At 33.0% G+C, this 14,051-nt stretch overlaps 2 protein-coding genes across 2 annotated transcripts in view; one reads left to right on the top strand and one right to left on the bottom strand.

Moving 5' to 3' along the window:
• The window catches only part of LOC109608808 (semaphorin-1A), a 77,763-nt gene extending 74,577 nt beyond the window's left edge, over positions 1 to 3,186 (top strand). Inside the window, exons 5-7 of the mRNA XM_020025359.2 lie at positions 49 to 483; positions 543 to 747; positions 807 to 3,186. Coding sequence (XP_019880918.1) covers positions 49 to 483; positions 543 to 747; positions 807 to 1,431 — 1,265 coding nt within the window. The 3' untranslated portion in view covers positions 1,432 to 3,186. The remainder of the gene's footprint in view (positions 1 to 48; positions 484 to 542; positions 748 to 806) is intronic.
• Positions 3,187 to 3,804: 618 nt separating this feature from the next.
• LOC109608786 (contactin-like) lies at positions 3,805 to 8,572 on the bottom strand. The gene is made up of 10 exons (XM_020025335.2): positions 8,302 to 8,572; positions 7,892 to 8,187; positions 6,755 to 7,763; positions 6,599 to 6,701; positions 6,364 to 6,545; positions 6,021 to 6,311; positions 5,827 to 5,964; positions 4,267 to 5,774; positions 4,029 to 4,212; positions 3,805 to 3,955 (listed from the first exon to the last, which is right to left on the bottom strand). The coding sequence occupies exons 2-10, from the start codon at positions 8,183 to 8,185 to the stop codon at positions 3,930 to 3,932; spliced, it is 3,735 nt and encodes a 1,244-aa protein (XP_019880894.2). The 5' UTR covers positions 8,186 to 8,187; positions 8,302 to 8,572; the 3' UTR covers positions 3,805 to 3,929.
• Between the last annotated feature and the right edge of the window lie 5,479 nt (positions 8,573 to 14,051).

The raw sequence follows: 14,051 nt of genomic DNA, 5'->3' as shown, positions 1-14,051 counted from the left end.
ATCCTGAGATAACACCAAACCACTATCTAACACCTCGTTTTTTTGCAGAATCAACAAGCGAAGTGATTGAAGGCAACTACGGCCTGGAAGGTAAATCCAAAATCGTCTACGGGGCCTTAACGACCCCCAACAACGCCATCGGAGGCTCGGCCATCTGTATGTACCAAATGGCGGACATCTATAAGGTGTTCCAAGGTCCATTCAAGCACCAGGAGAACATCAACTCGAACTGGCTGCCGGTACCACCCAGCAAAGTTCCCAGCCCCAGGCCCGGCGAATGCGTGGCTGACAGCCGACTTTTGCACGACAAGAACGTCAACTTCATCAAGACCCATTCGCTAATGGAAGAGGCAGTACCTGCTATGTTTGGTAGGCCTATACTGATCAAAGTCAGCCTGTCATATCGGTTTACGACTGTTACTGTGGATCCTCAAGTGCCAACCATTCAAAATGAGTTCTTCGACGTTGTGTATATTGGAACAGGTAAATTACAAACAACATTTTGGTATACAGTGTGTGAACTCCTCGTTTTATTGTTGCAGATGACGGAAAGGTAATTAAGGTTGTCAATATACCGGGTCAGGAATCAGCCAAGGCCTTCGTTATATCCGAAAACGACGTCTTCCCCCACGGAGTGGCCGTGAAACAGTTAAAGATTGCCCCGGGTTACGGGAAAGTAGTAGCTGTGAGCAAAGGAGAGGTTAAACTGATCAGTTTAAATCACTGCGGAAACGTCAACAAGTGCAGGTAATAATCACAACATTTAACACATTTACGGTTGTTCTAACTGAGCCATTTCTTTTCAGTGAGTGCGTCGAATTGAGAGACCCCCACTGCGCCTGGGACAGGAAACATGACGCGTGTGTCAGCGTGGACGCAGCTACGACCAGGAGATACCTGATACAAGATGTGAGACAAGGCGACGTATCCTGGTGTATGCAGCAGAAGACGCAAAATAAAGTTGTGATTACGACTGAGAACGACTTCAAAGAATTCGACACGAACTCAGACACGAAGATCATTGAACAAAGAGATCCTCTGTTAAGTGACAAGGAAATCCAGGACGATTGCAACGAAGTTGATGGCGATAGCAATAAAATTAGGGGTTGTGCGGTACAGAACAGACTTAACATGTACACGCCCGAGTACTTGCACATATTTGTGGGCGCCGGCAGTTTGGCGGGGTTGTTTGTGGGGTTTCTGTGTGGGTATTTTGTATCGCGGCGATTTCACCATCCGCCTCAATACCCCAATTCATCGTATATTGAACAACATAATCATTTAGAAAGACAGAGGCCGAAAGATGTTAATCTAGTCCTTAATGTCGGAAATGATACTTTGCCCCCGAAAAAGGACAATTTGGGCTCGACCAAGAATCTGAACATAACTAGTGAGGGAACACTACAGAAAATCAAGAAGACTTATATTTGAGTAAGGTAACAAGTTCTAATTGATATAAGTACCTGCTATTACAGACTGTATTATATCCCGAGATGTCCGTCAAATTTGTTCGAAAAAAAACCTACAGATCATTGTGTATTTATTTGACGATATGTCGAGATTAATTAATGTATTTATTTTTCTTACATCCGTACTAGATTTAATGCTGTACACTAGTATACAGGACTGAGCATTAAATAAATGCAAAAGCATTGGAAGGAGTACGTTTTTTTTCGAATGAATTTGACATTTATGCGTTGTCAGGACTGTCTCCTATGGATTTTATCTATAAAGGTTTATTATGTTTGTATTATAGCAAAATGTATTTTGCTCAATGTAAATTTTAAATATAATTTTCAGTATCAAAGAGATCAATTATATTAATTATACTACTTAGTTTTGTCGTTTAAAATGGGCAAAACTTGTGCGCAGCTATTAGTACTCAAAGTATGAGGCACATACTACTTCCTTAGGATCTGGTCTCTTGTATACCCTCCTTGTACATTTTTATTTTAGTATTATATTAGAATATATAGAATTTAATATTTTTATTGTGATATAGAATGGTAGGCTTAATTGACTTAACAAGCCTGAAGAATATGACAGTGAGCCCTTCTTGACTTAACAGTTTACTTAAGAAATTATTGCTTTGTAACAATTCCACCAATAACAGATTCTTCTTTTATTAAAATTATTGATGAAATCGTTATAACTTGATGTGCAATACTTTTTTAAGTAAACCAGATGACTCAAGGACGACTCCAATTTAGATGAATCAGTAACAATATTGGTTTGAATCTTTAATAATTTTAAGGCCCATGCACAACATTCAACTGAATCTATTATTACTAATTCGTCTTATCTTTTGAAGATGCATTTTCAATAACACTATAATATTTCAACATAATCTGATCTCATTTTATATTTATATTAAATATTACCTTTTATCCACCCTCACTTAACTTTGAAAATCCATCTTCAACTTAATACTGAAACACTGAAAATGTCATTAATGTAAATCTGTACACACGTACTAAATTTCAACATAGAAATACCACTTTATTAGTTTATATTTAATTTTTAATTGTACTGTTAGATGTCGAATTTTAAAAAATCCTCATATTTTTGTATTTGTATAAAATTGTAAATATACATAAAACACATTTTTTAAATAAATTTATTGATTGTATGAAAACAATTGATTTAATTCATAGGATTATCAGCCAAATGATCTAAAGGTAAGATATTGATAAAATAAACACTAAGGCTGCACACAATTAGTTTCTTATAAGTGATGGCAAATATATATATATATATTCGTACTGATTATTTTTTGTATTTGTTTTATGGTTTTTGAAATAAAATTGATACAAAAAATGGTCACATTCAATAAACGATTGTTGGGACACTTCAAGGAAGGTTTTTCTGTCTTGTTGGTACTTGTTTAGCTATTATTGTAATGTCTCAAATTATTTTAATATATAATACACAGTTTTACGTTAAATTTAAAGTAAAATCGTGTATAAAATGTATATAGTATCGATGTGTTAAAAAGCGTTCTATTTTAACAATTTCTAATTGCTAATTTGTTTTGGCTGTGAACTATCTGAAATGAAAAGTTGCCTTTATCCTGTAGAATCTTGATAAGTTTTGATACAAATGAATCGTTTAAGTAAACAGAGGAATTTCACATTCCACAAATATTTTGTAATGATTGTGCCTCAATAAATGTTTTAACAAACGTAACATTTATTTTATTGTACTCAAAGTAAGCAAATCCTGGTAAGTATACACAAATAATACCCATAAATCAATATAAAAATTTTATTGAAAAATATAAAATATATTTCAATTATTAAAATATAACAACATATTTTATATAAGCGAAAGTATACACATGCAGTTATATATTTGCAGTCATAATTTTAATGTATATATAGATAAATTTATTTACAAGTATTAAATGATTCAGTCATACTTGATTATTATTATTTTTTAATAATGTGATCATTTTGTACCTTCAAAATATAAATAGTTGATTAACAGAAACAAATACTTTTAAAAATCAGGTCTCTGAATAATCCAGTACCACTGACACGAGAGCACCTTTAAGAATCTAGTAGTACTTGAGTTTATAAACATAAATAAATTAAGTCAGATTAGTAGAAATAACAATCTATTACGTTTTAAAATAAAATAAAACATTAATATTTTAAAATAAAACAAAACATTAATATTTTAAGATAAAATAAAAAAGTGGGAAACCTAACCTAACCTAACAATTTATACTGTAAGTCAACAGTACCACTTCTATTGTGGATGATAAAACTCAGATCATTATAAATTAGAACGAAGTTTAATAACTCATTCTTTAAATCTGTAATTAAATCTCTAATAAAATGATTGATCACACTTATTTTAGTATTATTGCATACACTAAGGCACATTGTAACAATTAACACTAAGAGATTCATAGCAGCACCTTGAGATCAACTTCTGTAATGTTTTGGATCACCTAAAAATAAATAATTTAATAATCTACTTCTTAAAACTTGATAAACAAAAATAATCGTATTTCACCAACTCACCCATTTGGAACGTGAGTTCGGGTGAACTCATTCTTCCATCGCCACCATTGGAAAAAGCAAGAACACGAAGTTTGTAAGCCTTCCCTGGAGAAAGGTTGCGTACATACCCCTCCAATTTACCACCGAACGGTACGATTGTGTCATTGGCAGTACTCAAATCCTGGTCCATTTCCCAAACACGAATCTATACAAACCCAAATAATTAATGCACCTTTGTACACAATATTATAGTTCCTACCTTGTATCCTTGCAAGGGTTCTTCCTCCAATGACGGCTGAACGTACCGCCACACAACTTTGACAGTGGAAGGATCCTTGGCGAAAATGTGAACGGACGACGGGGGTTTTTGAGGTGCCTTCCTGTAGGTACGTTCCAAATACCTTTCGCTTTCCGGGCCTTCTCCGGCAGCATTATAGGCCATAACTTTGACGAAGTAGTAAGTGTCAGGTTGTAAGCCGACGATAATGGCCCAAGGTCTTGTAGTTCTTGAAAGATAATAAACGCTGTCTTGTTCATTGGTGTCCTTCTTCCAATATTTAAGCCTGTGTCCAATGAGTTTGCCTCGGATTTGTTCCCTGGTCTCAGAAATTGGCACCCAACTGACGTTCAATGCTGTAGAATTGTAGGATCTGGCTACTACTAATTGCGGTGCTGCCTGAGGCATGTCTTCCGCTGAATAAATGATAACTTCGTGGCTAATGGGGCCTGGGCCAATGTCGTTTATGGCTTGAACTTTTACTACGTATTCAGTGTAATAGAACTCCATGGGGATGTGGACTACAGCTTTTCCATTATTGCCGAATTCCTTCAGGGTTTTGCTTTGGAATTCTGTTTCATGGTCCTTTCGTTTCCAATATATCTTGTAATGGATGCCCTTTCCGTTTTGTTCGTCGGATCTTAGTGGTGTCCAAGTGATTGTGAGGTCACCAATTTTGCCGCCTCCACCTCCAATGTTCTTTGGAGCAATATAAGGCCTGTCGGCAGGTGTTGATTGTCTTGGACTTGGAGCTGATGGTGGACCAACTCCCAAGGCATTAATGGCTGCCACTCTGAACTCATATACGGACCAAGGTGTCAGCCAATTGCTGCTTGTATTCTCTATGGTGGTTTCCTTCCTTCCAGTGTACCGGTCAATTTCCCTCGCGTCAATTCCTTCTGAAATGTTCACCCACGTATTGTTCCACAAAGTTCTTCCACTGATTATGTAGTACTGAATTGGTGATCCATGGTTGGCTCCATCTGTCCACCTTAAGGTCGCAGAGTTCTTTTGTATGCTGACGATTTCAACGCCGCCAGGAGGTCCTGGTGGACCTTCAATGATCACATCCGATTTGGAGAAGATTCTACCTACAGCTGATTTTACTATACATTTGTACTCTCCTGCATCCGAGAAGGTTGCGTTGATGATCCTCAAGTAACCGCCATCAACTTTCAATCTGTTGTACGAATTTTGAACGTCTATGTCTCTGATTGTCATTCCATTGTGAGTCCAAATGTAGGCAACGTCCAGCATTTCATCAGTGACAGCATAGCAACGTAAATCGATGTTGGCACCAACGTTTGCTATTATTCTAGGGCTAAGTTGTTCCACTAGTCGGGGTCCACGTAATACAATCAACCTTCCTTTGGACTCGTCAGTGCCCAATTCGTTGGAAGCTCGACAAGTGTAGACTCCTTCGTCGTCTCTAGACACCGGACTGATTAATAAATTGCCGTTTTCGTAAATTTTTCTGTGGCCTCCTGATGCTGAAACTGACGGTTATAATCTTTGAATTGATGTGTTTTGTTTGTGTTTTACCTATTTGATTTCCATCCTTAAGCCAGATGAATTGAGGTCGAGGAGCAGCTTCGGGATTACATCTTAAAGTGACGTTACCTTGTTCCGCCGCGTACGTTTCTGATTCCAAAGGACGCTTCTTGAACGACGGTTTAAAGGCTGAAACACAAATGATACATTAAAATCACATTAGGTGGCGGGAAAAGTGATCTTACCTAAGACTCGTAACTGGGCGGAAGAATACGTAGTTTTTAAAGAATTCGAAGCCCTACATTGGTACATTCCCGGGTCCCTTTCGTCGTCCAGATAGCTGATTGTCAAAACATTGTCCTGAATTTTAATTCGACCGGCATCTCCACGTTCGAGATACCCCATGACTAATTGTCGACCGTTCTTCCACCACGTATAGTTTACGTCGGGTATTCCGAAAGCTTCACAGGTCCAAACCAGTTGACCCTTTTTGTCGATGTGCTTGTCAGTCAACGGGATTGTGAAATTGGGCTCGGCTAAACAAACAAAAAATGTGTCACGCAGGGGAATCAAAGGACAACGACGTACCTTGGATGTTTAGGACGACGCTGTGTTCGGTGCTGGTTCTGTCGTTGTATGCTCGACATACGTATTCGCCTTCGTCTTCTACTTGCACTTTGGGAATCATCAACACCCTGTTGAAGCTGGTTAAATAGGCGTTTCTAGGGAGGTTTCCGTTTCTTCTGGTCCAGTTGTAGCTTGGTACAGGGCTAGACATTACAATATGTAGAAATGGAAACTAAATTGTGCAAATAAAACTTACTATCCAAAGGCTACACACTCGAGTCTTACATCTTTTCCGGCCGTGGGAGCTTCTGGAAAAGCCTTAGGGAAGTTATTGGGGAACTTCAACTGCTGATAGTTGGCTAAAATCACAATTTTATTACTTAAACATTCAAAAACGTTTTACTGAACTTACAGTGGGGGTTAACCCTCAACGGGAAAAACGGGCCATTCCTCCCAGAATCGGAGAACTCAGATTGGACGCTACAACTGTAGTTAGCCCTGTCGATGGTTTCCAAAGCTGAGAAGTACAAAGCTCCATCATTGGACACGAAAACCCTTCTATCTTCTTCGACGAAATTAGGAAAGTAGTCCCTGGACCATGAATATGTGACTGAAGGGAAGTGATTTGGGGGGTCACAATAGATGGATTTACCCCAATTTTGGTCGCCCGACTCAGGTGAACGTTTCAAAACGAATTCGAGGATGAAACCGAAATTTAACTGGACACTTTCCGAGATTATTGTCCCAAATTTGTTCGATGCTTTGCAATGGTAAGTTGCGTGATCTAGTTTTTGTAGGGGGTTATTTATGATCAACATTCCTCCACTTGTAGTGTAACGATCATCTACCAGAGGATCTATTTTCCTCGCAATTAGTCTGTCATTTTCGTAACTCTCCCTGAACCACTCGTAGGTGGGAGTGGGGTAACCACCAGCTAAACAACTTAAGCTAATATCATTGTATAGCTTCCTTTTAGATGTGTCAAAGGTGACATCAACTGGTTGCTTAATAAAATAGGGCCCCCTAGGGATTCTTTCTGGATTAAGAACATCAATACCATAAGTATAGTTCCTCTCCTCAGTAACTAGTCTTTGTACAGCCTGGATGTGGGCCTCACAAATATATAATAAAGGCTCATCTCCCCTAACTGGTTGGAATGCCCAATGCATCAGTGTTCTAGAGAAGTTATACGCCAAATAATCTTTACCATAAGGGTTTTCAACTGGTAAAATAGCATTTTCTACGTTTATAAACGGTTTACCGTCTGGGTTTGAATAATAGTTTCCACCTTGTTGGTTTGCTCCAATGTACCATCTCCTGTGCTGTGGATCAATCCAGTTCAAATGTTGGATGATGAAACCATGTTCTTCTGGGGATGATATTGACACGAGGTCACACCCCCCAACATTCACAGAGTATGCCTATAATTATTCAAATTCATTAAATTTAAATCAATTTAATGGAAACATAAATATATACTGTGATGTGCCACACAAACTCTTGATGACATGCATAATGCAAGTTAAATTGATTAATTTAGCACACCCACCTGACAAATTCTCTTTGCATCAGAATACGCCTTCAAAGGTGATTTAATGAATCTGTAGCATGAATCTTGGAACTGGTACCAATGTTCTGGGCACTTTAGTTCCTCGTAATATCCCTGATTTCCCACATACCTATTTGTGTTGAAATCTGCATTATTGTATGTGTTTGGGTGGTGATTGTTTGCATTATTCACTTGGTCATTTGTTGCATATTCATCTGGTTGATAATTATTTACGTTCTGAATCTCCTGTGCAATTCCCAGTGCACAGCACTGGATGATAAACACTAACCACATATCTGAAAATCAACATTAATCATTCATTAAAAATTTAATTTTAATTAATCATTCAACATACTTTACCTTGATTAATTAATATAAACAATAATATACACAATATTAAAAGTACTTACCTAATTTATAAGATAAAATTTAAATAATAATAGAAGAGTCAGCAAAAAAACATCATTCATGCTGAGTTGAGTTACATTTAAGTAGGGTATGGCACAAAATAGGAGACAATTGTTAATTATTACTATTGTTTACTCCGCATCTATGACATCACGTTCATTGAAAAATTATTTTCATTACTCAGATAAAATTGTTCATGGTGGTTAGTTCACTGCTACTGGTACAGATGTTGATTCTATAATAAAGACCACAAATAAGTTGATTGTTTATAAACATAAATCAAATAAACAACAAAAACATTAATGTTTGTTAGCTGTCTTCTTTTAAAAAAGGATAGCGATAATAACTACCATGAAGTTAGGTAACGCCGACCCGCCACTTACACAACTAAAATAATATTAGAAGTTTTTAAACCAAAATAACAAATTATCGTTATATAAAATCTTAAATACAATTACAAAAATGACATAAATGTATTTATTTAGTGGTTTTGTCTTTTATTTTATTGTTAAATTTAAATTATCTTTCAAATAAATTTTAATGTAGGCCTGTGTGTTTTGGGGTCTTACTACAGCGTGATTCATTTCATTCATAATGCGTTCATTAATGGTTTTTAAACGACTAGCTTTAAATATTAATTAATAATATTCTATATTTACTATATACGTAAGTGTATTTTAGCAAATTTTAACCCAAGTTATTTGTGAACTTTACTATATTGTATGACAACTAATAAATTAAGAACTACATGAATTTTGAATCACTCGTAGACAAAAATTATTTTATTTAATCATAGTCACTGTCAAATCCCTGTTAATATTTATTTTATGTATAATCAAAAGGTTTTTTTTAATAATTAGTTTAATTATGGTAAAACGTAAATGGTATTCCATTGAAATTTATTGATGTTTTAAGACGCACATAATTAAACATAAATAACGAACACCCTGTATAAAATGTAGGAGTACTAATAACGACTTCTCATAGAATTGTATTTGGTTAACGTGTATGACAAAAATGAACTTTCCAGCATCAAAATTGGTGGTTTTACAGACATTTAATGTCAAAATTTTTGGAAAAAAATTAATAAACCAAAAACTATTGGGTTTAAGTAGAGGACATGATATAGCCATATTTTTTAGAATTACATGTAGAATTTAAAAATCTCAATATCTTTTCCTGTTGTCCAAAACTTCTAATGAATAAGTTAGGGGAATCACACAGTTTAATAAAATTTATTCAAATCTTGATTTGAAAAGATATTTTGTAAATAAAATGCAAATTTTCAGTTGAAGGCATTTGAGGAAGGAAAAAGACACTTAATAATTTTATTGTTAACACTCATTGATAAATTATGCAATAACAACAAGCAAATTGGCAAATAGTTATTTAAAATTCAGTTCACAAAACAACAAAAGACACTCCACATAACCAACCTATGTATATATATTATATGATTGACTCCAAATAACTTCCTTGCGGAAGATGTTTCATTTCGTACATACATTAATGTAAATTAATGTTTTAAATATTCATTTCTGAGTGTTAAAATGTTTGTATAAAATATTTTTCAGTTTTCCTGTAATTTCTTACGTCTTAAGGATGGTTATATTGACTGCAAATTTAGGTTTTAAAAAATGAAAAAATATCAGTGAAACCAAACAAGGAATGTTTTATCTGATAATTAATAAACTACAAAGGTAAAGTTGTAGGTGGTCCGTAACACGTGTACAACAATACATATTGTTTCGGCGGCAGGCAAGTCTTTTGTCTGTAGAAACTTTAAATTCATCACGATTCACACATGTGTCACCCCAATATTTCTGTACACAAAGACCGAACGCTGGTCTTTTTATGGCACGTATTTTTTGTTCAAAATACTCGAGATCAATCAGTTTTAATATGTTTTCAAATTGTCACCTGACTTTTTATTTATTAAAATATACATCAGACGAGGTTTTAACAACTCGCCATTATTAATTAATTGATGGATGAGTCCGAAATAATTAAATGTTTGCTGACTAGTTTGTGCTAAAACCAGTTATTTAATCCACCATGTCAATTTTGGACGTACTTTATTATGCCTAATTATCGATAATGCGGGGTTCATTTGAAGCCCTCATCAAAGACATGAACAATTTCGAAAAATGTAATGGGCCCCTATGAACGAAGTTTTATTAAAAACTTTTAAGTGATCGATAACAAAGATTTGAGTTTAAAATTTAATTTACCACAGCACTTATTAATTTATTTATAAACTGAATAAAATTTAAATGTGGATGGTTTTATGATAGGTAATAACAAAATTTTATAACAAAGGTTACAATTGAATAGAATTAGGAAAGTCCGAAGCCAACCAATAAAACTAAATTCAACCATTTACATTATTAAAATAATGTTATTCTTTCGTAAACAGAAAAGAAATTTAAAAAATATGTCTACTGTAATTTTTAATTTTAAAATCATATCAATTTTTTATAATTATAATAATAGTTATAAAAGGTAACATTTTTGTAATCTTACTTTTTATAAATATAATAATATTATTTATTAAAGAAAAATATCGATATAATTTTTATTATATATCTATTTCATATTCAAAACTTTTCAGTTGATTATACAAAATTATTCCTCAAGTTTATAATAATGAAAAATATTTATATATATTTATATTTATATAACCTGAGTGTTTTAAATGTATAATTAAATTCATAGGACATTATAATATAATTTTACAACAATGATTGGGTAAAATTGGGAATCCCCCAACATAAAAATGATGATACAGTTTGTGTAAATCATCCAAAAGCACAAAAATATGTAAATAAACATCACAAAATACTACAATTATGACTAATGAAATCATAAAAAATAAATTAAATTATTATATTAACAAACTGAGTGTATTAAAATGAATATTTGTAATAACAAATATTCCAAGTTTTGTATTTATATTTAATTTATAGTTTATTGTTATAAACATTTTCAACTTTGGTAGACCAAAATTGGATATGTAAGGGATGTATGACGGAATTAAAAATGGAATATTTAAATTTATTTTTAAGTTTCTGTATGCTTCACTAATTTGAATAGTATAAAGAGCTTTGACTTGAACTTCTGCGTCTTCCATTGGTCGAATCTTTACATACAAAAAACTAGAGACAGTCCGACAGTCGAATGTCTGAAGCTTTGATATCGTCCTTTTATTTCAGTCATGCGTTGGTTGAACCTTTCACCTTGTTTCACCCGCTTTGACCACACACAATTTCTAGAAGTAAAATAAGATGACTGAACAGAAATTGAGTCTTAATTGCCTTAGTAAAAAGTGGAAATCCATATTGGAGACTGTGAATATTTGATATTTATTACATATTTCAATATTTTTTTATAATAAATTTGAAATAATTTTTAATATACATAGTGTTTCTAAAATGGATGGTCAAAATTTGGTTATAATAAAATTTTTGTGTAAAGTTTTTCCTGAAAAAAATATAGCTCCTCAAATTTAAATAATTTTCTCTCATTTTTCTTATAATTCTGTAACCTGTGGTCCAATCCTGTTCAAATTTGGTGTGTATCATTGTAAAATACAAGCCTATAATTCAATATACTAAACTTTCTCCATATTGTTACAGTGGCGTAGATTCTGGGGGTTTCCTTCTTTTTCTCGTCCCATTTTCTACGCCACTGAATATTTTTTAAAACTATAAAGCTTTTTATATACTTTGCACAATTTAGAATAAAAAATACTTCTGGGTAATTTTGATTATCACAGCCGTTTTTGAGATAATTCAGTTTTAATATTTGTTTTAATTTTTTTCATCATTAAACCTGAAATATTTCAAAAATAGCTGTTTAATTAAAATTAATCAAGAGCACTTTTTCCTTCTAAATTGTGCGAAGAATATAAAAGGCTTAATAGCTTAGAAAAATATTCAGAGGAGTAGAAAATAGGACTAGAAAAAGAGGGGAACCACCCAGAATCTACGCCACTGCAACAATATGGAAAAAGTTTATAAAACCGAATTGTAGACATGTATTTTAGGATAACACATACCAAATTTAAACATGATTGGACCAAAGATTACGGAAATATGAGAAGAAAACAATTTCTGAAATTAAATTTGTGGGGCTGTTATTGAACTGCTCCCAAATTTTGACCACCTGTTTTAAGAACACCTTGTATATTTATTTATTTCTCATTTAAAACTTTCAATTGATTGTATAAAATTATTTCTCATGTTTTAATTAAAAATATGCCCAAATATATATTATTATAAATAATAAAATTAAAAAATAAATTGAATTATTTATGTAAGCTGAATGTTTTACATGTATATTTAAATTCGTAGGACATTATAACAGGTAATAACAATTTTACAACTATGGTTGAGTAAAATTGGGAAACCCCCAGAAAATTATGAATATTGAAGTTATATATAAAAGTAAATTAAATTACTGTTTTATATGTTTATCGATTAAAATTGTAAACCTAAAAGATATCTGAAATATTTCTTGCTGAAAAAATTACTCAAATGGCTGAAAATCATGAAAGATTGCTGAAATTTATTTCATCAGCTCATTTTTCTTTTCCAAATTCATCTCAATTGGGCTTGTCATTATTTCTGGACGCCGTTTCAAGTAAAATGATAAACTAAAAAATATAAATTTGCCTTTATCTATAGAGTGGAGTAAAAAAAGACGAAGAGAAAATTTACATACTTCACAAGGTGTAGTTCATTTTAATAATCTATTTAAGATATTTGATATATTTCTCGTTGAAAAATATTACTCAAATGGCTGAAAATGATGAAAGATTGCTGAAATTTGTTTCATCAGCTCATTTTTCTTTTCCAAATTCATCTCAATTGGGCTTGTCATTAATTCTGGACGCCGTTTCAAGTAAAATGATAAACTGAAAAATATAAATTTGCCTTTATCTACAGAGTGGAGTAAAAAAAGACGAAGAGAAAATTTCCATACTTCACAAGCTGTAGTTCATTTTAATAATCTATTTAAGATATTTGATATATTTCTCGCTGAAAAAAATTACTCAAATGGCTGAAAATGATGAAAGATTGTTGAAATTTGTTTCATCAGCTCATTTTCCTTTTCCAAATTCATCTCAATTGGGCTTGTCATTATTTCTGGACGCCGTTTCAAGTAAAATGATAAACTGAAAAATATAAATTTGCCTTTATCTACAGAGTGGAGTAAAAAAGGACGAAGAGAAAATTTGCATATTTCACAAGCTGTAGTTCATTTTAATAATCTATTTAAGATATTTGATATATTTCTCGTTGAAAAATATTACTCAAATGGCTGAAAATGATGAAAGATTGCTGAAATTTGTTTCATCAGCTCATTTTTCTTTTCCAAATTCATCTCAATTGGGATTGTCATTATTTCTGGACGCCGTTTCAAGTAAAATGATAAACTGAAAAATATAAATTTGCCTTTATCTACAGAGTGGAGTAAAAAAGGACGAAGAGAAAATTTACATACTTCACAAGGTGTAGTTCATTTTAATAATCTATTTAAGATATTTGATATATTTCTCGCTGAAAAAAATTACTCAAATGGCTGAAAATGATGAAAGATTGCTGAAATTTGTTTCATCACCTCATTTTCCTTTTCCAAATTCATCTCAATTGGGCTTGTCATTATTTCTGGACGCCGTTTCAAGTAAAATGATAAACTGAAAAATATAAATTTGCCTTTATCTACAGAGTGGAGTAAAAAAGGACGAAGA

This window comes from Aethina tumida, chromosome 1 (genome assembly GCF_024364675.1).
Source record: "Aethina tumida isolate Nest 87 chromosome 1, icAetTumi1.1, whole genome shotgun sequence".
Taxonomy (NCBI): domain Eukaryota; kingdom Metazoa; phylum Arthropoda; class Insecta; order Coleoptera; family Nitidulidae; genus Aethina; species Aethina tumida.
Note: the sequence above shows the minus strand (reverse complement) of the source record. Positions and strands in the feature narration are given on the sequence as shown.